The sequence below is a fragment of the Scyliorhinus torazame genome, chromosome 7 (assembly GCF_047496885.1).
Source record: "Scyliorhinus torazame isolate Kashiwa2021f chromosome 7, sScyTor2.1, whole genome shotgun sequence".
Lineage (NCBI taxonomy): Eukaryota > Metazoa > Chordata > Chondrichthyes > Carcharhiniformes > Scyliorhinidae > Scyliorhinus > Scyliorhinus torazame.
Genome location: NC_092713.1, coordinates 384,569 through 411,536, shown reverse-complemented (window position 1 = coordinate 411,536; position 26,968 = coordinate 384,569). Strand labels below are relative to the sequence as shown.

The following is a 26,968-nucleotide window of genomic DNA, read 5'->3' as shown; positions in this document are numbered from 1 at the left end:
CCTCACAATCATAAACCCTCACAATCGTAAACTCTCACAATCGTAAACTCTCACAATGGTAAACCCTCACAATCGTAAACTCTCACAATCGTAAACCCTCACAATCGTAAACTCTCACAATCGTAAACCCTCACAATCGTAAACTCTCACAATCGTAAACCCTCACAATCGTAAACCCTCACAATCATAAACTCTCACAATCGTAAACCCTCACAATCGTAAACCCTCACAATCGTAAACTCTCACAATCGTAAACCCTCACAATCGTAAACCCTCACAATCATAAACTCTCACAATCGTAAACCCTCACAATCGTAAACCCTCACAAGCGTAAACCCTCACAATCGTAAACCCTCACAATCGTAAACTCTCACAATCATAAACCCTCACAATCATAAACCCTCACAATCGTAAACTCTCACAATCATAAACCCTCACAATCGTAAACTCTCACAATGGTAAACCCTCACAATCGTAAACTCTCACAATCGTAAACCCTCACAATCGTAAACTCTCACAATCATAAACCCTCACAATCGTAAACTCTCACAATCGTAAACCCTCACAATTGTAAACTCTCACAATCATAAACCCTCACAATCATAAACCCTGACAATCGTAAACCCTGACAATCGTAAACTCTCACAATCGTAAACTCTCACAATCGTAAACCCTCACAATCATAAACCCTCACAATCGTAAACCCTCACAATCGTAAACCCTCACAATCGTAAACCCTCACAATCGTAAACTCTCACAATCGTAAACCCTCACAATCGTAAACTCTCACAATCGTAAACTCTCACAATCGTAAACCCTCACAATCATAAATCCTCACAATCGTAAAGTCTCACAATCGTAAACCCTCACAATCGTAAACTCTACAATCATAAACCCTCACAATCGTAAACCCTCACAATCATAAACTCTCACAATCATAAACCCTCACAATCGTAAACTCTCACAATCATAAACCCTCACAAACATAAACCCTCACAATCGTAAACTCTCACAATGGTAAACCCTCACAATCGTAAACTCTCACAATCGTAAACCCTCACAATCGTAAACTCTCACAATCATAAACCCTCACAATCGTAAACTCTCACAATCATAAACCCTCACAATCGTAAACTCTCACAATCGTAAACCCTCACAATCGTAAACCCTCACAATCGTAAACTCTTACAATCGTAAACTCTCAATCGTAAACCCTCACAATCAGAAACTCTCACAATCATAAACTCTCACAATCATAAACCCTCACAACCGTAAACTCTCCCAATCGTAAACTCTCACAAGTATAAACCCTGACAATCGTAAACTCTCAATCGTAAACCCTCACAATCGTAAACCCTCACAATCATAAACACTCACAATCATAAACCCTCACAATCATAAACCCTCACAATCGTAAACTCTACAATCATAAACCCTCACAATCGTAAACCCTCACAATCGTAAACTCTACAATCATAAACCCTCACAATTATAAACCCTCACAATCGTAAACCCTCACAATCGTAAACCCTCACAATCGTAAACTCTCACAATCGTAAACCGTCACAATCATAAACCCTGACAATCGTAAACCCTGACAATCGTAAACTCTCACAATCATAAACCCTCACAATCGTAAACCCTCACAATCATAAACTCTCACAATCATAAACCCTCACAATCGTAAACTCTCACAATCGTAAACCCTCACAATCATAAACCCTCACAATCGTAAACCCTCACAATCATAAACTCTCACAATCGTAAACTCTCACAATCGTAAACCCTCACAATCATAAACCCTCACAATCGTAAACCCTCACAATCGTAAACTCTCACAATCGTGAACACTCACAATCGTAAACCCTCACAATCGTAAACTCTCACAATCGTAAACCTTCACAATCGTAAACCCTCACAATCACAAACCCTGACAATCGTAAACCCTCACAATCGTAAACTCTACAATCATAAACCCTCACAATCGTAAACCCTCACAATCGTAAACCCTCACAATCGTAAACCCTCACAATCATAAACCCTCACAATCGTAAACTCTCACAATCGTAAACCCTCACAATCGTAAACTCTCACAATCGTAAACCCTCACAATCGTAAACTCTCACAATCGTAAACCCTCACAATCATAAACTCTCACAATCGTAAACCCTCACAATCGTAAACTCTCACAATCGTAAACCCTCACAATCGTAAACCCTCACAATCGTAAACTCTCACAATCGTAAACCCTCACAATCGTAAACCCTCACAATCATAAACTCTCACAATCGTAAACCCTCACAATCGTAAACCCTCACAATCGTAAACCCTCACAATTGTAAACCCTCACAATCATAAACCCTCACAATCGTAAACTCTCACAATCGTAAACCCTCACAATCGTAAACTCTCACAATCGTAAACCCTCACAATCGTAAACTCTCACAATCGTAAACCCTCACAATCATAAACTCTCACAATCGTAAACCCTCACAATCGTAAACTCTCACAATCGTAAACTCTCACAATCATAAACCCTCACAATCGTAAACTCTCACAATCGTAAACCCTCACAATCGTAAACTCTCACAATCGTAAACCCTCACAATCATAAACTCTCACAATCGTAAACCCTCACAATCGTAAACTCTCACAATCGTAAACCCTCACAATCGTAAACCCTCACAATCGTAAACTCTCACAATCGTAAACCCTCACAATCGTAAACCCTCACAATCATAAACTCTCACAATCGTAAACCCTCACAATCGTAAACCCTCACAATCGTAAACCCTCACAATTGTAAACCCTCACAATCATAAACCCTCACAATCGTAAACTCTCACAATCGTAAACCCTCACAATCGTAAACTCTCACAATCGTAAACCCTCACAATCGTAAACTCTCACAATCGTAAACCCTCACAATCATAAACTCTCACAATCATAAACCCTCACAATCGTAAACTCTCACAATCGTAAACCCTCACAATCGTAAACTCTCACAATCGTAAACCCTCACAATCGTAAACTCTCACAATCGTAAACCCTCACAATCATAAACTCTCACAATCGTAAACCCTCACAATCGTAAACTCTCACAATGGTAAACCCTCACAATCGTAAACTCTCACAATCGTAAACTCTCACAATCGTAAACCCTCACAATCGTAAACTCACAATCGTAAACCCTCACAATCGTAAACCCTCACAATCGTAAACCCTCACAATCGTAAACTCTCACAATCGTAAACCCTCACAATCGTAAACCCTCACAATCGTAAACTCTACAATCGTAAACTCTCACAATCGTAAACCCTCACAATCGTAAACTCTCACAATCGTAAACCCTCACAATCGTAAACTCTCACAATCGTAAACCCTCACAATCGTAAACTCTCACAATCGTAAACTCTCACAATCGTAAACCCTCACAATCGTAAACTCTCACAATCGTAAACCCTCACAATCGTAAACTCTCACAATCGTAAACTCTCACAATCGTAAACCCTCACAATCGTAAACTCTCACAATCGTAAACTCTCACAATCGTAAACCCTCACAATCGTAAACTCTCACAATCGTAAACCCTCACAATCGTAAACCCTCACAATCGTAAACCCTCACAATCGTAAACCCTCACAATCGTAAACCCTCACAATTATAAACCCTCACAATCGTAAACCCTCACAATCGTAAACTCTCACAATCGTAAACCCTCACAATCATAAACTCTCACAATCGTAAACCCTCACAATCGTAAACCCTCACAATTGTAAACCCTCACAATCATAAACCCTCACAATCGTAAACTCTCACAATCGTAAACCCTCACAATCGTAAACCCTCACAATCGTAAACTCTCACAATCGTAAACCCTCACAATCGTAAACTCTCACAATCGTAAACTCTCACAATCGTAAACTCTCACAATCATAAACCCTCACAATCGTAAACCCTCACAATCGTAAACCCTCACAATCGTAAACTCTCACAATCATAAACTCTCACAATCGTAAACCCTCACAATCGTAAACCCTCACAATTGTAAACCCTCACAATCATAAACCCTCACAATCGTAAACTCTCACAATCGTAAACCCTCACAATCGTAAACTCTCACAATCGTAAACCCTCACAATCGTAAACCCTGACAATCGTAAACTCTCACAATCGTAAACTCTCACAATCGTAAACTCTCACAATCATAAACTCTCACAATCATAAACCCTCACAATCGTAAACCCTCACAATCGTAAACCCTCACAATCATAAACTCTCACAATCATAAACCCTCACAATAGTAAACTCTCACAATCGTAAACTCTCACAATCGTAAACTCTCACAATCATAAACCCTCACAATCGTAAACTCTCACAATCATAAACTCTCACAATCATAAACCCTCACAATAGTAAACTCTCACAATCGTAAACTCTCACAATCGTAAACTCTCACAATCGTAAACTCTCACAATCGTAAACCCTCACAATCGTAAACTCTCACAATCATAAACCCTCACAATCGTAAACTCTCACAATCGTAAACTCTCACAATCGTAAACTCTCACAATCGTAAACCCTCACAATCGTAAACTCTCACAATCGTAAACCCTCACAATCGTAAACTCTCACAATCGTAAACCCTCACAATCGTAAACCCTCACAATCATAAACCCTCACAATCATAAACCCTCACAATCGTAAACTCTCACAATCATAAACTCTCACAATCATAAACCCTCACAATCATAAACACTCACAATCATAAACCCTCACAATCGTAAACCCTCACAATCATAAACCCTCACAATCATAAACCCTCACAATCGTAAACCCTCACAATCGTAAACCCTCACATTCGTGAACACTCACAATCGTAAACCCTCACAATCGTAAACATACGACTATTAGGCAGAAGAGGCTGGTTATCTTGACTTCGGTCATTGATAAGATTTGGAGTCCGTTATTAAAGATGAGATCGCGGAGTACTTGGAAGTGCATGATAGATAAAATAGGACTGAGTCAGCACGGCCGCGTCAAGGGGAGGTCACGTCTGACAAATCTGTTAGAGTTCTTTGAGGAGATAACAAAGAAGCTAGACAAAGGAGAACCAATGGACGTGATTTATTTAGATTACCAGGAGGCCTTTGACAAGGTGCCAAATAGGAGACTATTAAATAAGTTAAGAGCCCATGGTGTTCAGGGTAAGATCCTGGCATGGATAGAGGATTGGCTGACTGGCAGAAGGCAGAGAGTGGTCTCTTTTGGCGTCAGGCTGCGGAGAATCCCGCCCAGGATCTATGCACATTTGGAAGTGAATGGTCTTATTAGTGACAGACTGCATGGTTTTGTACGAGGGAGGTCATGTCTCACTAATCTGATTGGCGTTTTTGAGGAGGTGACAAAAATGATTGACGAGGGAAGGGCTGTGGATGTTGTCTACGTGGACTTTAGTAATGCATCTGATCAGGTCCCTCGTGGCAGGCTGGTGCAAAAGATTAGATCACATGGGGTCAGGGGTGAACTAGCTGGATGGATCCAGAACTGGCTTGGACATAGAAGACAGAGGGTAGCAGTGGAAGGGAGTTTTTCCGAATGGAGGTCTGTAACTAGTGGTGTTCCACAGGGATCAGTACTGGGATCTCTGCTCTTTGGAATATATATAAATGACTTGGAATAAAACGTAGTGAGTCTGATGAAGATTGTCAGAGAATACAACAGGATATAGATAGGCTGCAAAATTGGGCAGAGAAATGGCAGATGGAATTTAACCCGGACAAATGCGAGGTGATGCATTTTGGTCGATCCAATTCAGGTGGGAGCTATAAAATAAATGGCAGAACCATCAGGAGCATAGAGACACAGAGAGATTATCACAGAATTTACAGTGCAGAAGGAGGCGATTCGGCCCATTGAGTCTGCACCGGCTCTTGGAAAGAGCACCCTACCCAAACTCAACACCTTCACCCAACACTAAGGGCAATTTTGGACACTAAGGGCAATTTATCATGGCCAATCCACCTAACCTGCACATCTTTGGACTGTGGGAGGAAACCGGAGCACCCGGAGGAAACCCACGCACACACGGGGAGGATGTGCAGACTCCGCACAGACAGAGACCCAAGCTGGAATCGAACCTGGGACCCTGGAGCTGTGAAGCAATTGTGCTATCCACAATGCTACCGTGCTGCCCTCTGGGTGTGCAGGTCCACATATCCTTAAAAGTGGCAGCACAGGTGGAAATGGCGGGAAAGAAAGCATACGGCATGCTTGCCTTCATAGGACGGGGTATCGAATATAAAAGCTCGAAAATTATGTTACAGTTATATGGAACGTTGGTGGGGCCACATTTGGAATACTGTGTCCAATTCTGGTCACCACACTACCAGAAGGACGTGGAGGCTTTAGAGAGAGTGCAGAAAAGGTTCACCAGGATGTTGCCTGGTATGGAGGGTATTAGCTAGGAGGAGAGATTGAATAAACTGGGATTGTTCTCCCTAGAGGGGCGACTTAGAACATAGAACATAGAACATAGAACGATACAGCGCAGTACAGGCCCTTCGGCCCACGATGTTGCACCGACATGGGGAGTCAAAAAACAAAAGCCATCTAACCTACACTATGCCATTATCATCCATATGCTTATCCAATAAACTTTTAAATGCCCTCAATGTTGGCGAGTTCACTACTGTTGCAGGTAGGGCAATCCACGGCCCCACTACTCTTTGCGTAAAGAACCTACCTCTGACCTCTGTCCTATATCTATTACCCCTCAGTTTAAGGCTATGTCCCCTCGTGCTAGCCATTTCCATCCGCGGGAGAAGGCTCTCACTGTCCACCCTATCTAACTCCCTGATCATTTTGTATGCCTCTATTAAGTCTCCTCTTAACCTTCTTCTCTCTAACGAAAACAACCTCAAGTCCATCAGCCTTTCCTCATAAGATTTTCCCTCCATACCAGGCAACATCCTGGTAAATCTCCTCTGCACCCGCTCCAAAGCTTCCACGTCCTTCCTCTAATGCGGTGACCAGAACTGTACACAATACTCCAAATGCGGCCGTACCAGAGTTTTGTACAGCTGTAACATGACCTCATGACTCCGGAACTCAATCCCTCTACCAAAAAACAAAATACAAAGAACAAAGAACAAAGAACAAAGACATGTACAGCACAGGAACAGGCCCTTCGGCCCTCCAAGCCCGTGCCGACCATGCTGCCCGACTAAACTACAATCTTCTACACTTCCTGGGTCCGTATCCCTCTATTCCCATCCTATTCATGTATTTGTCAAGATGCCCCTTAAATGTCCCTATCGTCCCTGCTTCCACTACCTCCTCCGGTAGTGAGTTCCAGGCACCCACTACCCTCTGCGTAAAAAACTTGCCTCGTACATCTACTCGAAACCTTGCCCCTCTCACCTTAAACCTATGCCCCCTAGTAATTGACCCCTCTACCCTGGGGAAAAGCCTCTGACTATCCACTCTGTCTATGCCCCTCATAATTTTGTAGACCTCTATCAGGTCTCCCCTCAACCTCCTTCGTTCCAGTGAGAACAAACCGAGTTTATTCAACCGCTCCTCATAGCTAATGCCCTCCATACCAGGCAACATTCTGGTAAATCTCTTCTGCACCCTCTCTAAAGCCTCCACATCCTTCTGGTAGTGTGGCGACCAGAATTGAACACTATACTCCAAGTGTGGCCTAACTAAGGTGCTATACAGCTGCAACATGACTTGCCAATTTTTATACTCAATGCCCCGGCCAATGAAGGCAAGCATGCCGTATGCCTTCTTGACTACCTTCTCCACCTGTGTTGCCCCTTTCAATGACCTGTGGACCTGTACTCCTAGATCTCTTTGACTTTCAATACTTACTAATCAGACCAGTTACATTTTCCTCCAAATCATTTATATATCCTACAAAGAGCAAAGGTCCCAGCACTGATCCCTGTGGAACACCACTGGTCACAGCCCTCCAATTAGAAAAGCATCCTTCCATTGCCACTCTCTGCCTTCTATGACCTAGCCAGTTCTGTATCCACCTTGCCAGCTCACCCCTGATCCCGTGTGACTTCACCTTTTGTACTAGTCTACCATGAGGGACCTTGTCAAAGGCCTTACTGAAGTCCATATAGACAACATCCACTGCCCTACCTGCATCAATCATCTTATTGACCTCCTCGAAAAACTCTATCAAGTTAGTGAGACACGACCTCCCCTTCACAAAACCATGCTGCCTCTCACTAATACGTCCATTTGCTTCCAAATGGGAGTAGATCCTGTCTCGAAGAATTCTCTCCAGTAATTTCCCTGCCATTGAAGTAAGGCTCACCGGCCTGCAGTTCCCTGGATTATCCTTGCTACCCTTCTTAAACAGAGGAACAACATTGGCTATTCTCCAGTCCTCTGGGACACCCCCTGAAGACAGTGAGGATCCAAAGATTTCCGTCAAGGCCTCAGCAATTTCCTCTCCAGCCTCCTTCAGTATTCTGGGGAAGATCCCATCAGGCCCTGGGGACTTATCTACCTTAATATTTTTTAAGACACCCAACACCTCGTCTTTTTGGATCTCAATGTGACCCAGGCTATCTACACACCCTTCTCCGGACTCAACATCTACCAATTTCTTCTCTTTGGTGAATACTGATGCAAAGTATTCATTTAGTACCTCGCCCATTTCCTCTGGCTCCACACATAGATTCCCTTGCCTATCCTTCAGTGGGCCAACCCTTTGCCTGGCTACCCTCTTGCTTTTTATGTACGTGTAAAAAGCCTTGGGATTTCCTTAACCCTATTTGCCAATGACTTTTCGTGACCCCTTCTAGCCCTCCTGACTCCTTGTTTAAGTTCCTTCCTACTTTCCTTATATTCCACGCAGGCTTCGTCTGTTCCCAGCCTTTTAGCCCTGACAAATGCCTCCTTTTTCTTTTTGACGAGGCCTACAATATCTCTCGTTATCCAAGGTTCCTGAAAATTGCCGTATTTATCCTTCTTCCTCACAGGAACATGACGGTCCTGAATTCCTTTCAACTGACACTTGAAAGCCTCCCACATGTCAGATGTTGATTTGCCCTCAAACATCCGCCCCCAATCTATGTTCTTCAGTTCCCGCCTAATATTGTTATAATTAGCCTTCCCCCAATTTAGCACATTCATCCTAGGACCACTCTTATCCTTGTCCACCTGTACTTTAAAACTTACTGAATTGTGGTCACTGTTACCGAAATGCTCCCCTAATGAAACATCTACCACCTGGCCGGGCTCATTCCCCAATACCAGGTCCAGTACCGCCCCTTCCCTAGTTGGACTGTCTACATATTGTTTTAAGAAGCCCTCCTGGATGCTCCTTACAAACTCCGCCCCGTCTAAGCCCCTGGCACTAAGTGAGTCCCAGTCAATATTGGGGAAGTTGAAGTTTCCCATCACCACAACCCTGTTGTTTTTACTCTTTTCCAAAATCTGTCTCCCTATCTGCTCCTCTATCTCCCGCTGGCTGTTGGGAGGCCTGTAGTAAACCCCCAACATTGTGACTGCACCCTTCTTATTCCTGATCTCTACCCATATAGCCTCACTGCCCTCTGAGGTGTCCTCCCGCAGTACAGCTGTGATAGGCCTTCTTCACAACCCTATCAACCTGGGTGGCAACTTTCAGGGATCTATGTACATGGACACCTAGATCCCTCTGCTCATCCACACTTCCAAGAACTTTTACATTAGCCAAATATTCCGCATTCCTGCTATTCCTCCCAAAGTGAATCACCTCACACTTCTCTACATTAAACTCCATTTGCCACCTCTCAGCCCAGCTCTGCAGCTTATCTATGTCCCTCTGTAGCCTGCTACATCCTTCCGCACTGTCGACAACACCACCGACTTTAGTGTCGTCTGCAAATTTACTCACCCACCCTTCTGCGCCCTCCTCTAGGTCATTGATAAAAATGACAAACAGCAACGGCCCCAGAACAGATCCTTGTGGTACGCCACTTGTAACTGAACTCCATTCTGAACATTTCCCATCAACCACCACTCTCTGTCTTCTTTCAGCTAGCCAATTTCTGACCCACATCTCTAAATCACCCTCAATCCCCAGCCTCCGTATTTTCTGCAATAGCCTACCATGGGGAACGTTATCAAACGCTTTACTGAAATCCATATACACCACATCAACTGCTCTACCCTCGTCTACCTGTTCAGTCACCTTCTTAAAGAGCTCGATAAGGTTTGTGAGGCATGACCTACCCTTCACAAAGCCATGCTGACTATCCCTAATCATATTATTCCTATCTAGATGATTATAAATCTTGTCTCTTATAATCCCCTCCAAGACTTTACCCACAACAGACGTGAGGCTCACCGGTCTATAGTTGCCGGGGTTGTCTCTACTCCCCTTCTTGAACAAAGGGACCACATATGCTATCCTCCAGTCCTCTGGCACTATTCCTGTAGCCAATGATGACATAAAAATCAAAGCCAAAGGCCCAGCAATCTCTTCCCTGGATTCCCAGAGAATCCTAGGATAAATCCCATCAGGCCCCGGGGACTTATCTATTTTCAGCCTGTCCAGAATTGCCAACACCTCTTCCCTACGTACCTCAATGCCATCTATTCTAATAGCCTGGGTCTCAGCATTCTCCTCCACAACATTATCTTTTTCCTGAGTGAATACTGACGAAAAATATTCATTTAGTATCTCGCCTATCTCTTCAGACTCCACACGCAACTTCCCATCCCTGTCCTTGACTGGTCCTACTCTTTCCCTAGTCATTCGCTTATTCCTGACATACCTATAGAAAGCTTTTGGGTTTTCCTTGATCCTTCCTGCCAAATACTTCTCATGTCCCCTCCTTGCTCGTCTTAGCTCTCTCTTTAGATCCTTCCTCGCTACCTTGTAACTATCCATCGCCCCAACTGAAACTTCACACCTCATCTTCACATAGGCCTCCTTCTTCCTCTTAACAAGAGATTCCACTTCCTTGGTAAACCACGGTTCCCTCGCTCGACGCCTTCCTCCCTGCCTGACCGGTACATACTTATCAAGAACACGCAGTAGCTGATCCTTGAACAAGCCCCACTTATCCAGTGTGCCCAACACTTGCAGCCTACTTCTCCACCTTATCCCCCCCAAGTCACGTCTAATGGCATCATAATTGCCCTTCCCCCAGCTATAACTCTTGCCCTGCGGGGTATACTTGATAGAAGTGTATAAAATTATGAGGGGTATAGAGAGGGTGGACAGTTGGAGGCTTTTTCTCAGGGCGGAAATGATAATTACAACAGGGCACAGGTTCAAGGTGAGGGGGGAAAGATTCAGTGGAGATGTGCGGGGGAAGTTTTTTACACAGAGGGTGGTGGTGGCCTGGAATGCACGGCCCAGTGAGGTGGGTGGGGCAGATACGTTAGCGACCTTTAAGACTTATCTGGATAGGCACATGAACAGACAGGGATACAGGCGGTTGGTCTGGATAGGACACGTGATCGGCGAAGGCTGGCAGGGGCGAAGGACCGGTTCCTGTGCTGTATTGTGTATCTGCAGATTTCCTCCGGGTGCTCCGGTTTCTTCCCACAGTCCAAAGATGTGCAGGCTAGGTGGGGTTACGGGGATAGTGGTGGAGTGGGTACAGGTAGGTTGCTGTTGCAGAGGGTCAGTGCAGACATGATGGGCCGAAAGGCCTCCTTCTACACCATAGGGATTCTATTTGAATTCTGTACACATTCAATGTGAGTTGGAGCTGTTCTCTATAATTTCCAGCCCCTCGGTGAACTATGACTGAGAGGTCTTCGACAGAAAACATACCCCATCCCCCCCACCCCATCCCCGAAGATAATTGGTTTCAAACAACCACAATCTGTGTTGAAATGAGTAGCAAAATTCACTGCAGGAACTCACCAAGGTTCCTCAGACAACACCTTCCAAACCCACGACCACTGCCATCTAGAAGGACAAGAGCAGCAGATACCTGGGAACCCCACCAGCTGGAGGTTCCCCTCCAACTCACTCACCACCCTGACTTGGAAATATATCGGCCGTTCCTTCACTGTCGCTGGGGCAACATCCTGGAACTCCCTCCCTAACAGCACTGTGGGTGTACCTACACCTCAGGGACTGCAGCGGCTCAAGAAGGCAGCTCACCACCACCTGCCGAAGAGTAATTAGGGATGGGCAATTGATGCTGGCCTAACCAGCGACACGCACATCCTGTGAATCAACAAAAGAATATTTACCTTCTCCAGTAGCTGTCGGAGTTGTCTACTCCGAGCATCCCTTGAACACAGATTCTGCTCAGGAGCCACCACTGTACAAATGCATCGCCCATCGGGATCCTGGGCAGAGCTGTACACTTGCCAGCCATCCTTCGGACTGATGGCCTGAGGGAACAAAGGATAAAGGTTGGAGAAACTACCAAAATTCAACATTCCTCATAGAGCTTATCTGACATGATGCTGTTAATGTTTCATTTAATTCCTGAGGAGTTCACAGGAGCCATTCAGCCCCTCATTCTGTGAGATCATGGTCTATCTGTCGATGAACTCCAATGCCCACAATTCTCCAGTCCCCGAAATACCCATTACCCAATTGTAGTTTAGTCGGGCAGCACAGTCGGCATGGGCTTGGAGGGCCGAAGGGCCTGTTCCTGTGCTGTACTTTTCTTTGTTCTTTGTTAACTAGGAATCTTTCTGTAGTTTTTGAAAGTTTGCTGATGTTGGAAAATATGAGACTTCAAACCCTCTCACTGATCAATTTTGATAAAATGCTGCTATAAATATGGAGATATTAGATTAACAAAAATGATTTTCATATGAAGTTGGGATGAAACATTAAAAACACTGAACAAAAATTCAAGAACTTTATGAACATAAATAAAAACAGAAAATGCTGTGTAAATGTAGCGGGTCGGCAGCATCTGTGGAGAGAATCAGAGGCTGAATTCTCCGCTTGTAAAGCGGCAAAATCGTGAAACACGATTGGCCGGAGAATAGCTTCCAACGCCGAAATCGGGGTAGACGCCGGTACGATGCCAAATTGGGATTCTCCAGCCCGTTTCCCCAAAACGGCGTGAATGCACAGCCTGAAAGCAGAATAGACACTTCGTTAGTGGCCCTGACGGCCGATACTCCGGTCCGATAGGCCGAGTTCCCGACAGCGCGGTTCACTTGTGGTTATAAACATTTTGAAGCTGGCACCCCGGCTGCTGAGCGAGAGAGAGGAGGTAGGAAATGGTGTGGAGCGACTGAGGGATGCCGGCTTGGAAACATGTTGGCCGTTCACCCCCTGCAGACAATGGCATTCGGACACCAACCCGCAATGCTGGCCACCGTGGTGATGGCCACAGCCCTGCAAGGTACCCTGCAGTCATGTGAGCGAAGGCCGCTCAGAGAGGAGGCGGAGGCTGCAACAGCAGAGGAGTGGGCTGCAGAGGGGCGGGCTGCAGAGGAGGGGGCTGCAGAGGGGCGGGCTGCAGAGGACCGGGCTGCAGAGTGGCGGGCTGCAGTGTACCGGGCTGCAGAGGGGCGGGCTGCAGAGGAGGGGGCTGCAGAGGGGCGGGCTGCAGAGGACTGGGCTGCAGAGGAGGGGGCTGCAGAGGAGGGGGCTGCAGAGGGGCGGGCTGCAGAGGGGCGGGCTGCAGAGGAGGGGGCTGCAGAGGGGCGGGCTGCAGAGGGGCGGGCTGCAGAGGAGGGGGCTGCAGAGGAGGGGGCTGCAGAGGAGGGGGCTGCAGAGGGGCGGGCTGCAGAGGGGCGGGCTGCAGAGGAGGGGGCTGCAGAGGAGGGGGCTGCAGAGGAGGGGGCTGCAGAGGAGGGGGCTGCAGAGGAGGGGGCTGCAGAGGGGCAGGCTGCAGAGGAGGGGGCTGCAGTGTACCGGGCTGCAGAGTGGCGGGCTGCAGTGTACCGGGCTGCAGAGGGGCGGGCTGCAGAGGAGGGGGCTGCAGAGGAGGGGGCTGCAGAGGAGGGGGCTGCAGAGGGGCAGGCTGCAGAGGAGGGGGCTGCAGTGTACCGGGCTGCAGTGTACCGGGCTGCAGAGTGGCGGGCTGCAGTGTACCGGGCTGCAGAGGGGCGGGCTGCAGAGGACCGGGCTGCAGAGGGGCGGGCTGCAGAGGGGCAGGCTGCAGAGGAGGGGGCTGCAGAGGAGGGGGCTGCAGAGGAGGGGGCCGCCCGCCCAATAGGCCGAGGAGGAGGAGGAACGGGACGGGAAGGAGGAGGTGCCAAGGGGGCGCCGAGTGAGGCCTCGAATGTACCGCAACCGCATGTCGTTCGAGAACCTGCTGGACCGGGCATGGCGACGGAGAATGAGGATGATGATCTGCCATATGGTGGCACACCTGGCACTGCAGGGGTAAGGGGGAGGACACCCGCTCCTGGTGGCCATCAAGGTGACGGTCGCCCTCAACGTTCATGCCACGGGGTCCTTCCAGTCGCCGAGTGGGGACCACTGGTACATCCAGTACCATGCGGACCGAGCCCACCTGGTGCCTGGGGTTCGCGGCCATCGCCGGGGTGACCCCGGGTCCAGGGGGTGATCGATGGGATGCATGACCGAGGGGGGAGCCCGAGGTGCTGCGCTGTTCCGGCACCTTCCCTGCGGGAGTCACCGGCACGGGCCCATCACCTCCTCCCTCGGGGTGTCCAATGGTCCTCAGGCTAGTCTATGGGACGCGGGTGTGAGCGGAGCCATCCCGAGGCCCCCCCGCCACCTGAAGCTGCCAGTCCTGGAGGCCGTTCTGGTCTTGACCAAGGTCCATGGAGCACAGGGAGTGGGCCATCTCCCTCTGATCCTGTGCAATGCCAGCCAGCGGCTGGGAAACGCTGACGACATTCTCAGCCTTGGCCTGCTGTGACTGAGGACTGTGACTGTGTTCGGGCTGCTCTCCCCGTCAGTACTCGGCTGTCTGGGGGGCACCGGCTCTGGCTGGAGCCGTGGGGCCCCGGAGGGGGGTGAGGGTGGGGGAGGGGGTTGTGGGCGGGGTAAGGGGGTGAAGGGTTTGGGGGGGGTGAGGGGGTGATGGGGTGAGGGGCATGGAGGGTGTGGGGTGGGAGGTCCACACTTGTGTCATGAGGATCCGCAACTAGGCAGGGGGTCTCACAGGCTTGTCCGCCGGACCGCTCGTCCGGGCCGCCGACCACGTCCAGTGCCCTCTGCTCGGGCACGGTGAGGGGCCGCAGGTCTGGTGGTCCCGCTCCGATCATCTACCGCTCCCGGCGGTTGTTTGCGACCTTTTCCTGGGCGGGGCAAAACACAAACAACGACAGTGTTAGACGTTCTGACGCATGCAGCCCAGGGGTTAGGTAGATGATGGCATCAGTGGCCGGGCATCCGACCATTGCAGCTGGCATGGGTGCTGGCATGTGGGGCAGGGTTGGGGTCTGGTCGTCCCCCGGGGAAGAGGGTCTGGGTTACGGGTGTGTGGGGGCATCGGGGCACAGCGCTGCCCACTCACCCTGCAGCCCTGAGGAGATGCTGGAGTTTCTGCCTGCACTGGTTGCCAGTCCAGACGACATTGCCCACGGTGCTGACCACGTCTGCCACCTGCGCCCAGGCACAGCGAACGGCGGTGCCTGGTGACCTTCCTCCCGGGTTGGGGTACAGAGTCATCCGCCTCTCCTCCACGGCGCCCAGGAGGGTGTCCAGCTCAGCGTCCCTGAACATTGTTTTTCAAACTGGAGGCCTGGGACCAGTGGTGTGCCTCAGGGATCGGTGCTGGGTCCACTGTTATTTGTGATTTATATTAATGATTTGGATGAGAATTTAGGAGGCATGGTTAGTAAGTTTGCAGATGACACCAAGATTGGTGGCACAGTGGATAGTGAAGAAGGTTATCTAGGATTGCAACGGGATCTTGATCAATTAGTCCAGTGGGCCGACGAATGGCAGATGGAGTTTAATTTAGATAAATGTGAGGTGATGCATTTTGGCAGATCGAATCAGGCCAGGATCTACTCAGTTAATGGTATGGCGTTGGGGAGAGTTATAGAACAAAGAGATCTAGGAGTACAGGTTCATAGCTCCTTGAAGGTGGAGTCGCAGGTGGACAGGGTGGTGAAGAAGGCATTCGGCATGCTTGGTTTCATTGGTCAGAACATTGAATACAGGAGTTGGGACGTCTTGTTGAAGTTGTACAAGACATTGGTACGGCCACACTTGGAATACTGTGTGCAGTTCTGGTCACCCTATTATAGAAAGGATATTATTAAACTAGAAAGAGTGCAGAAAAGATTTACTAGGATGTTACCGGGACTTGATGGTTTGAGTTATAAGGAGAGGCTGGATAGACTGGGACTTTTTTCCCTGGAGCGTAGGAGGCTTAGGGGTGATCTTATAGAGGTCTATAAAATAATGAGGGGCATAGATAAGGTAGATAGTCAACATCTTTTCCCAAAGGTAGGGGAGTCTAAAACTAGAGGGCATAGGTTTAAGGTGAGAGGGGAGAGATTCAGAAGGGCCCATAGGGGCAATTTCTTCACTCAGAGGGTAGTGAATGTCTGGAATGGGCTGCCAGAGGTAGTAGTAGAGGCAGGTACAATTGTGTCTTTTAAAAAGCATTTAGATAGTTACATGGGTAAGATGGGTATAGAGGGTTATGGGCCAAGTGCGGGCAACTGGGACTAGCTTAATGGTAAAAACTGGGCGGCATGGACTGGTTGGGCCGAAGGGCCTGTTTCCATGCTGTAAACTTCTATGATTCTATGATTCTATGATTGTGTTGGCTGGGACGGTGTGTGTGGCGGATGGATCGTTTTAAGTGCGGCTGCGGCGTGTGAGTCTCATGTGCGCCAATCACGGTCCCGGCAAATCCGGCGCGGTTTTGCATGGAATCGGTTGCGAACCGCATGGCGATGCTGCGAGCCCATTTAGAGTTGCTGAATCGGGGCAGCTGTAAAACACCACTGTTCCCACGCCAGCACTTGGTCGCAAAATCGGGTAATCCAGCCCCATGTTTCACATCTAATTATTCTTCTACAGACGTTTACAAAGATGCCTGGGATTAATTCAGGACAACAACTTTGACATAGAAAATGGTACATCCTCTAACACGGGCAGTTCCTGAAAAATATTGTTAAAAACCATAATCTAACATAATCTAAAATATCCTGTAATCAGAATCCTGGAAACTGTATAGTGACCAATCGCGGCACCTTTCATTATCCTGTTTGCTTGAAGGATGTTGACTTAAATGAAGGATGTTGACAAAAAGAGTGGATGTCATCCAGCATAAGTGCTCAACATGCTTCCTGCTGGGTCAGTTCTTTAATGGTATAAATACTGGATTTTCAGATTTGGGGGATTCACTTTAGCGTCTCTCAAGGTAAAGACAAAGATGCCCGGATGGGACAGATGAAAGTTCTTCTCTTCAATGGAATAGAGGTAACTTTCCATTCTGAGATTTAAGGTAAATATTACTTTAAATATTGATTAATATCTTAAATATCCCTCTATAACATTAATAACACTTGGGTTCGCTATTAGAAACAAGATTAACTTATGTTTCCTCGAATCATCAATGAGTAATTCACACCAAAACGGAATTGAAAACTCAGGGGCTGGATTCTCTGCACCCTGATGCCGAAATTGTGGCCGGCGCCGGGGCAGAGAATCCAGTTTGACGCCGAAATCGGCGATTCTCCAGGCACCGAAAAGTGGTGTCACCGGGGGGGGGGGGGGCCATTGCGAGAGGCCCGCTCTGACATTCTCCGCCTCTGACCGGCCGAAATCCCAACGGCGTGGAACTAACCACCTATTGCCGGTCGGGACGCTGGCGTGGAGGCTGCGGACTCAGTCCGCGACCGCCCTGGTTGGGGGCGGGTCGATCGGAGGCCGGGGGGGGGGCCTTATAGGCGGCCGGGGAGTGATCGTGTGGGGGTTGAGGGTCGGGCACGCGGCCGTACGGGGACCTTTTTTTCGGGTTGAGCTCTGCGGTCCGAGTCCGCCAGGGAGCTCGGCGTGCCCACTGGAGGCCACCGCCCTGCACGGCCTCGGACCCAAAAGTGCGGGGCCCGTATCTGCAGTAAAAGCTGCGAGATTTACTCCGGGACCCTGCTCGCCCCCTGCAGGGCTGGGAATTCGTATCCCTTTAATCCAGGATTTTCAGGAGTATAACTCCACGGTTTTGACGCTGGCGTGGGGGCATGGTCCCAATAACCGAGAATCCAGCCCCTGTTCTCTTATATCATTTAGAAAATATATAATCTCATCCAGTCTTCTGTATCCAAACCCAAAAACCCAATTCCATCCACTCCTAAACGGGGCAGGAGGGGGCACATTGTTGAGGAGAGATGTCCGGATTCTTACATTTTTCCGGGTTATTCTAATGTCGCTAAAACTTGTTAAAAGTGCTAAATGGAGGATGTTAATATTCTCCGATGGCTCCTTTCCTTCAGGAAGAGGGAGATTAATTCTCGGGACCTATTTGAGTGTCTGTGAGGTCCGCCTTTCTCAATGTTAGAGACAGATCATCCAAGTATCCGGAATTGTCCCAAAAAGGGACTTGGCTTATAATCCACTTCACAATGTCACAGAAATAACTAATAGAGAAATATTTACACTTTTGTTCCATTAGCTGCAGGGCCTGATGGTGTTGCTATAATTAGTGGCTAATTTCTCACAACTTCCCTTCAAATATCCAGCCTCTCAGCTCCCAAACCCCATCGAGGATCAATTAACTCTCGCATCATTAATTTGGGGCAATTTTGTTCTCATCTAAATCACATGAAAAAATTCAAATTGTTTTGTTCTTTAATCTATTCACATCGATCCACGCCCAAGTCAGGAATTCAATCTGAACAAACAATACAATACGCGACAAGTTACGATCAGCTTGTTCAAAGCTGAAAGCAGATGGATTATAAAGGGTTAAAGATGCCATGTGTCAGCACGGCAGCACGGTAGCACAGTGGTTAGCACAGCTGCCTCACAGCTCCTGGGTCCCAGGTTCGATTCCGGCTTGGGTCACTGTCTGTGCGGAGTCTGCACATCCTCCCCGTGTGTGCGTGGGTTTCCTCCGGGTGCTCCGGTTTCCTCCCACAGTCCAAAGATGGGCGGGTTAGGTGGATTGGCCATTCCAAATTGCCCTTAGTGTCCAAAAAGGTTGGGTGGGGTTACTGGTTTAGGGTGGAGGTGTGGGCTTGGATGGGGTTCCTGGGTTAGGGTGGAGGTGTGGGCTTGGGTGGGGTTCCTGGGTTAGGGTGGAGGTGTGGGCTTGGGTGGGGTGCTCGTTCCAAGGGTCGCTGCAGACTCGATGGGGACTATTATTCACTGAAAATGTACCCGTGGCTGCCACAAGGCTGCAGCATTGCAGCTAAACCAGCAACACGGCAAATCCAGCCTCGCATTTCCACTGCCAGATAGATCCTAGGACGAAGTCACTTGGCGCCTGTGCAAACTCAGGTTTCTATTACCCAGCCAGATAGATTGAAGGACAAATTGTGAAATAATCTTTAAATGCATTTGCTCGTCCACTTTAAAATATCGATTTGATCGGATGTCATTAACCGTTGTTAACAATCTTTATTATCACAAGTAGGCTCACATTAACACTGCAATGAGGTTACTGTGAAAAGCCCCTAGTCGCCACATTCCGGCGCCTGTTCGGGTCACAGAGGGAGAATTCAGAATGTGCAATTCACCCAACACGCATGTCTTTCAGGACTTGTGGGAGGAAACCGGAGCACCCGGAGGAACCCCACGCACACACGGGGAGAACGTGCAGACTCCGCACAGACAGTGACCCAAGCCGGAATCGAACCTGGGACCCTGGAGCTGTGAAGATTGGCAGCACTGACCGCCTCAGCCACCTCCTCCCAGGCCTGGCTCATGATGGCACACTGGAGCCTCCAGACACCCTGTGGAATTGGGTGCCCCGCATTCCACTCACTTCATCCAACATTCCATCCAGACCAGTGTCCAGAAATCATGACGCTGGTCTCCACAGGGCCATCATCATGGCTGCAATGAGGGTGTGTGGGAGTGGAGGGTTGGAGTGAGGGAGTGGGAGTGGAGGGTTGAGTGAGGGAGTGGGAGTGGAGGGTTGGAGTGAGGAAGTGGGAGTGGAGTGAGGGAGTGGGGGTGGAGGGTTGGAGTGAGGGAGTGGGAGTGGAGGGTTGGAGTGAGGAAGTGGGAGTGGAGGGTTGGAGTGAGGAAGTGGGAGTGGAGTGAGAGAGTGGGGGTGGAGGGTTGGAGTGAGGGAGTGGGAGTGGAGGGTTGGAGTGAGGAAGTGGAGTGGAGGGTGGGAATGAGGGAGTGGGAGTGGAGGGTTGGAGTGAGGGAGTGGGAGTGGAGGGTTGGAGTGAGGAAGTGGGAGTGGAGTGAGGGAGTGGGGGTGGAGGGTTGGAGTGAGGGAGTGGGAGTGGAGGGTTGGAGTGAGGAAGTGGAGTGGAGGGTGGGAGTGAGGGAGTGGGGGTGGAGGGTTGGAGTGAGGGAGTGGGAGTGGAGGGTGGGAGTGAGGAAGTGGAGTGGAGGGTGGGAGTGAGGGAGTGGGAGTGGAGGGTTGGAGTGAGGGAGTGGGAGTGGAGGGTTGGAGTGAGGAAGTGGGAGTGGAGTGAGGGAGTGGGGGTGGAGGGTTGGAGTGAGGGAGTGGGAGTGGAGGGTAGGAGTGAGGAAGTGGAGTGGAGGGTGGGAGTGAGGGAGTGGGGGTGGAGGGTTGGAGTGAGGGAGTGGGAGTGGAGGGATGGAGTGAGGGAGTGGGAGTGGTGGGTGGGAGTGAGGGAGTGGGAGTGGAGGGTGGGAGTGAGGAAGTGGAGTGGAGGGTGGGAGTGAGGAATTGGAGTGGAGGGTTGGAGTGAGGGAGTGGGAGTGGAGGGTGGGAGTGAGGTAGTGGGAGTGGAGGGTGGGAGTGAGAGAGTGGGAGTGGAGGGTTGAGTGAGGGAGTGGGAGTGGAGGGTGGGAGTGATGTAGTGGGAGTGGAGGGTTGAGTGAGGGAGTGGGAGTGGAAGGTGGGAGTGAGGGAGTGGGAGTGGAGGGTTGGAGTGAGGAAGTGGAGTGGAGGGTGGGAGTGAGGGAGTGGGAGTGGAGGGTTGGAGTGAGGGAGTGGGAGTGGAGGGTTGGAGTGAGGAAGTGGGAGTGGAGTGAGGGAGTGGGGGTGGAGGGTTGGAGTGAGGGAGTGGGAGTGGAGGGTTGGAGTGAGGAAGTGGGAGTGGAGGGTTGGAGGGAGGAAGTGGGAGTGGAGTGAGAGAGTGGGGGTGGAGGGTTGGAGTGAGGGAGTGGGAGTGGAGGGTTGGAGTGAGGAAGTGGAGTGGAGGGTGGGAATGAGGGAGTGGGAGTGGAGGGTTGGAGTGAGGGAGTGGGAGTGGAGGGTTGGAGTGAGGAAGTGGGAGTGGAGTGAGGGAGTGGGGGTGGAGGGTTGGAGTGAGGGAGTGGGAGTGGAGGGTTGGAGTGAGGAAGTGGAGTGGAGGGTGGGAGTGAGGGAGTGGGGGTGGAGGGTTGGAGTGAGGGAGTGGGAGTGGAGGGTGGGAGTGAGGAAGTGGAGTGGAGGGTGGGAGTGAGGGAGTGGGAGTGGAGGGTTGGAGTGAGGGAGTGGGAGTGGAGGGTTGGAGTGAGGAAGTGGGAGTGGAGTGAGGGAGTGGGGGTGGAGGGTTGGAGTGAGGGAGTGGGAGTGGAGGGTAGGAGTGAGGAAGTGGAGTGGAGGGTGGGAGTGAGGGAGTGGGGGTGGAGGGTTGGAGTGAGGGTGTGGGAGTGGAGGGATGGAGTGAGGGAGTGGGAGTGGAGGGTGGGAGTGAGGTAGTGGGAGTGGAGGGTGGGAGTGAGAGAGTGGGAGTGGAGGGTTGAGTGAGGGAGTGGGAGTGGAGGGTGGGAGTGATGTAGTGGGAGTGGAGGGTTGAGTGAGGGAGTGGGAGTGGAGGGTTGGAGTGAGGGAGTGGGAGTGAGGGTTGAGTGAGGGAGTGGAAGTGGAGGGTTGGAGTGAGGGAGTGGGAGTGGAGGGTTGAGTGAGGGAGAGGGAGTGGAGGGTTGAGTGAAGGAGTGGGAGTGAGGGTTGGAGTTAGGGAGTGGGAGTGGAGGGTGGGAGTGAGGGTGTGGGAGTGGAGGGTTGAGTGAGGGAGTGGGAGTGGAGGGTGGGAGTGAGGGTGTGGGAGTGGAGGGTGGGAGTGAGGTAGTGGGAGTGGAGGGTGGGAGTGAGGTAGTGGGAGTGGAGGGTGGGAGTGAGGGAGTGGGAGTGGAGGGTGGGAGTGAGGGAGTGGGAGTGGAGGGTGGGAGTGAGGTAGTGGGAGTGGAGGGTGGGAGTGAGGGTGTGGGAGTGGAGGGTGGGAGTGAGGGAGTGGGAGTGGAGGGCTGAGTGAGGGAGTGGGAGTGAGGGTTGGAGTGAGGGAGTGGGAGTGGAAGTCTGGCAATATCTGGTCTGAGAGAGATTCCACAAAGGGTTAACAGCAGCTCAGACAGCGAGTTCCTGATTCCCACCACCCTCTCAGACAGCGAGTTCCCGATTCCCACCCTCTCGGACAGTGAGTTCCTGATTCCCACCCTCTCAGACAACGAGTTCCCGATCCCCACCCTCTCAGACAGCGAGTTCCCAACTCCCACCCTCTCAGACAGCGAGTTCCCAACTCCCACACTCTCAGACAGCGAGTTCCCGACTCCCACCCTCTCAGACAGCGAGTTCCCGATTCCCACCCTCTCAGACAGCGAGTTCACGATTCCCACCCTCTCAGACAGCGAGTTCCCGATTCCCACCCTCTCAGACAGCGAGTTCCCGATTCCCACCCTCTCAGACAGCGAGTTCCCGATTCTCACCCTCTCAGACAGCGAGTTCCCCATTCCCACCCCCCTCTCAGACAACGAGTTCCCGATTCCCACCCTCTCAGACAGCGAGTTCCCGATTCCCACCACCCTCTCAGACAGCGAGTTCCCCATTCCCACCCCCCTCTCAGACAGCGAGTTCCCGATTCCCACCCCCCTCTCAGACAGCGAGTTCCCCATTCCCACCCCCCTCTCAGACAGCGAGTTCCCCATTCCCACCACCCTCTCAGACAGCGAGTTCCCCATTCCCACCACCCTCTCAGACAGCGAGGTCCCGATTCCCATCACCCTGTCAGACAGCGAGGTCCCGATTCCCATCACCCTGTCAGACAGCGCGTTCCCGATTCCCACCACCCTCTCAGACAGCGAGTTCCCGATTCCCACCCTCTCAGACAGCGAGTTCCCGATTCCCATCCTCTCAGACAGCGAGTTCCCGATTCCCACCCTCTCAGACAGCGAGTTCCCGATTCCCACCCTCTCAGACAGCGAGTTCCCGATTCCCACCCTCTCAGACAGCGATTTCCCGATTCCCACAACCGTCTCAGGCAGCGAGTTCCCGTTTCCCAGCCTCTCAGACAGCGAGTTCCCGATTCCCACCACCGTCTCAGACAGCGAGTTCCCGATTCCCACCACCCTCTCAGACAGCGAGTTCCCGATTCCCACCCTCTCACACAGCGAGTTCCCCATTCCCACCCTCTCAGACAGCGCGTTCCCGATTCCCACCCTCTCAGACAGCGAGTTCCTGATTCCCACCCTCTCAGACAGCGAGTTCCCGATTCCCACCCTCTCATACAGCGAGTTCCCGATTCCCACCCTCCCAGACAGCGAGTTCCCGATTCCCACCCTCTCACACAGCGAGTTCCCCATTCCCACCCTCTCAGACAGCGCGTTCCCGATTCCCACCCTCTCAGACAGCGAGTTCCTGATTCCCACCCTCTCAGACAGCGAGTTCCCGATTCCCACCCTCTCAGACAGCGAGTTCCCGATTCCCACCCTCTCAGACAGCGAGTTCCCGATTCCCACCCTCTCAGACAGCGAGTTCCCAATTCCCACCACCCTCTCAGACAGCGAGTTCCCGATTCCCAACCTCTCTCAGACAGCGAGTTCCCGAGTCCCACCCCCCTCTCAGACAGCGAGTTTCCGATTCCCACCCCCCTCTCAGACAGCGATTTCCCCATTCCCACCCCCTCTCAGACAGCGAGTTCATGATTCCCACACTCTCAGACAGCGAGTTCCCGATACTCACCCTCTCAGACAGCGAGTTCCCGATTCCCACCCCCCTCTCAGACAGCGAGTTCCCCATTCCCACCCCCCTCTCAGACAACGAGTTCCCGATTCCCACCCTCTCAGACAGCGAGTTCCCGATTCCCACCCCCTCTCAGACAGCGAGTTCCCGATTCCCACCACCCTCTCAGACAGCGAGTTCCCCATTCCCACCCCCCTCTCAGACAGCGAGTTCCCGATTCCCACCCTCTCAGACAGCGAGTTCCCGATTCCCACCCTCTCAGACAGCGAGTTCCCGATTCCCACCACCCTCTCAGACAGCGAGTTCCCGATTCCCAGCATCTCAGACAGTGAGTTCCCGATTCCCACCCCCCTCTCAGACAGCGAGTTCCCGATTCCCACCACCCTCTCTGACAACGAGTTCCCGATTCCCACCCTCTCAGACAGCGAGTTCCCGATTCCCACACTCTCAGACAGCGAGTTCCCGATTCTCACCCTCTCAGACAGCGAGTTCCCCATTCCCACCACCCTCTCAGACAGCGAGTTCCCCATTCCCAACCCCCTCTCAGACAGCGAGTTCCCGATTCCCACCCTCTCAGACAGCGAGTTCCAGATTCCCACCCTCTCAGACAGCGAATTCCCGATTCCCACCCTCTCAGACAGCGAGTTCCCGATTCCCACCCTCTCAGACAGCGAGTTCCCGATTCCCACCCCCCTCTCAGACAGCGAGTTCCCGATTCCCACCACCCTCTCAGACAGCGAGTTCCCCATTCCCACCCCCCTCTCAGACAGCGAGTTCCCGATTCCCACCCTCTCAGACAGCGAGTTCCCGATTCCCACCCTCTCAGACAGCGAGTTCCCGATTCCCAGCCTCCTAGACAGCGAGTTCCCGATTCCCACCACCCTCTCTGACAGCGAGTTCCCGATTGCCACCCTCTCAGACAGCGATTTCCCGATTCCCACCCTCTCAGACAGCGAGTTCCCGATTCCCCCCCTCTCAGACAGCGATTTCCCGATTCCCACAACCGTCTCAGGCAGCGAGTTCCCGTTTCCCAGCCTCTCAGACAGCGAGTTCCCGATTCCCACCACCGTCTCAGACAGCGAGTTCCCGATTCCCACCCTCCCAGACAGCGAGTTCCCGATTCCCACCCTCTCACACAGCGAGTTCCCCATTCCCACCCTCTCAGACAGCGCGTTCCCGATTCCCACCCTCTCAGACAGCGAGTTCCTGATTCCCACCCTCTCAGACAGCGAGTTCCCGATTCCCACCCTCTCAGACAGCGAGTTCCCGATTCCCACCCTCTCAGACAGCGAGTTCCCGATTCCCACCCTCTCAGACAGCGAGTTCCCGATTCCCACCACCCTCTCAGACAGCGAGTTCCCGATTCCCAACCCCTCTCAGACAGCGAGTTCCCGAGTCCCACCCCCCTCTCAGACAGCGAGTTTCCGATTCCCACCCCCCTCTCAGACAGCGATTTCCCCATTCCCACCCCCTCTCAGATAGCGAGTTCATGATTCCCACACTCTCAGACAGCGAGTTCCCGATACTCACCCTCTCAGACAGCGAGTTCCCGATTCCCACCCCCCTCTCAGACAGCGAGTTCCCCATTCCCACCCCCCTCTCAGACAACGAGTTCCCGATTCCCACCCTCTCAGACAGCGAGTTCCCGATTCTCACCCTGTCAGACAGCGAGTTCCCCATTCCCACCACCCTCTCAGACAGCGAGTTCCCCATTCCCAACCCCCTCTCAGACAGCGAGTTCCCGATTCCCACCCTCTCAGACAGCGAGTTCCTGATTCCCACACTCTCAGACAGCGAGTTCCAGATTCCCACCCTCTCAGACAGCGAATTCCCGATTCCCACCCTCTCAGACAGCGAGTTCCCGATTCCCACCCTCTCAGACAGCGAGTTCCCGATTCCCACCCCCCTCTCAGACAGCGAGTTCCCGATTCCCACCACCCTCTCAGACAGCGAGTTCCCCATTCCCACCCCCCTCTCAGACAGCGAGTTCCCGATTCCCACCCTCTCAGACAGCGAGTTCCCGATTCCCACCCTCTCAGACAGCGAGTTCCCGATTCCCAGCCTCCTAGACAGCGAGTTCCCGATTCCCACCACCCTCTCAGACAGCGAGTTCCCGATTCCCAGCATCTCAGACAGCGAGTTCCCGATTCCCACCCCCCTCTCAGACAGCGAGTTCCCGATTCCCACCACCCTCTCTGACAACGAGTTCCCGATTCCCACCCTCTCAGACAGCGAGTTCCCGATTCTCACCCTCTCAGACAGCGAGTTCCCCATTCCCACCACCCTCTCAGACAGCGAGTTCCCCATTCCCAACCCCCTCTCAGACAGCGAGTTCCCGATTCCCACCCTCTCAGATAGCGAGTTCCCGATTCCCACCCTCTCAGACAGCGAGTTTCAGATTCCCACCCTCTCAGACAGCGAATTCCCGTTTCCCACCCTCTCAGACAGCGAGTTCCCGATTCCCACCCTCTCAGACAGCGAGTTCCCGATTCCCACCCCCCTCTCAGACAGCGAGTTCCCGATTCCCACCACCCTCTCAGACAGCGAGTTCCCCATTCCCACCCCCCTCTCCGACAGCGAGTTCCCGATTCCCACCCTCTCAGACAGCGAGTTCCCGATTCCCACCCTCTCAGACAGCGAGTTCCCGATTCCCAGCCTCCTAGACAGCGAGTTCCCGATTCCCACCACCCTCTCAGACAGCGAGTTCCCGATTCCCAGCATCTCAGACAGCGAGTTCCCGATTCCCACCCTCTCAGACAGCGAGTTCCCGATTCCCACACTCTCAGACAGCGAGTTCCCGATTCTCACCCTCTCAGACAGCGAGTTCCCCATTCCCACCACCCTCTCAGACAGCGAGTTCCCCATTCCCAACCCCCTCTCAGACAGCGAGTTCCCGATTCCCACCCTCTCAGACAGCGAGTTCCCGATTCCCACCCTCTCAGACAGCGAGTTCCAGATTCCCACCCTCTCAGACAGCGAATTCCCGATTCCCACCCTCTCAG

The 26,968-nt window shown here is 51.5% G+C and overlaps 1 protein-coding gene across 3 annotated transcripts in view; it reads right to left on the bottom strand.

Moving 5' to 3' along the window:
- The window catches only part of LOC140426002 (noelin-3-like), a 703,970-nt gene that overhangs the window by 311,089 nt on the left and 365,913 nt on the right, over positions 1-26,968 (bottom strand). For 2 of the 3 annotated variants that reach the window (XM_072510269.1, XM_072510270.1), the window contains exon 2: positions 12,226-12,369. In XM_072510269.1, the coding sequence (XP_072366370.1) occupies positions 12,226-12,369 (144 nt within the window). Of the gene's footprint in view, positions 1-12,225; positions 12,370-15,080; positions 15,217-26,968 lie in introns of all 3 variants that reach the window. The other variant, XM_072510271.1, reaches the window with a different exon arrangement.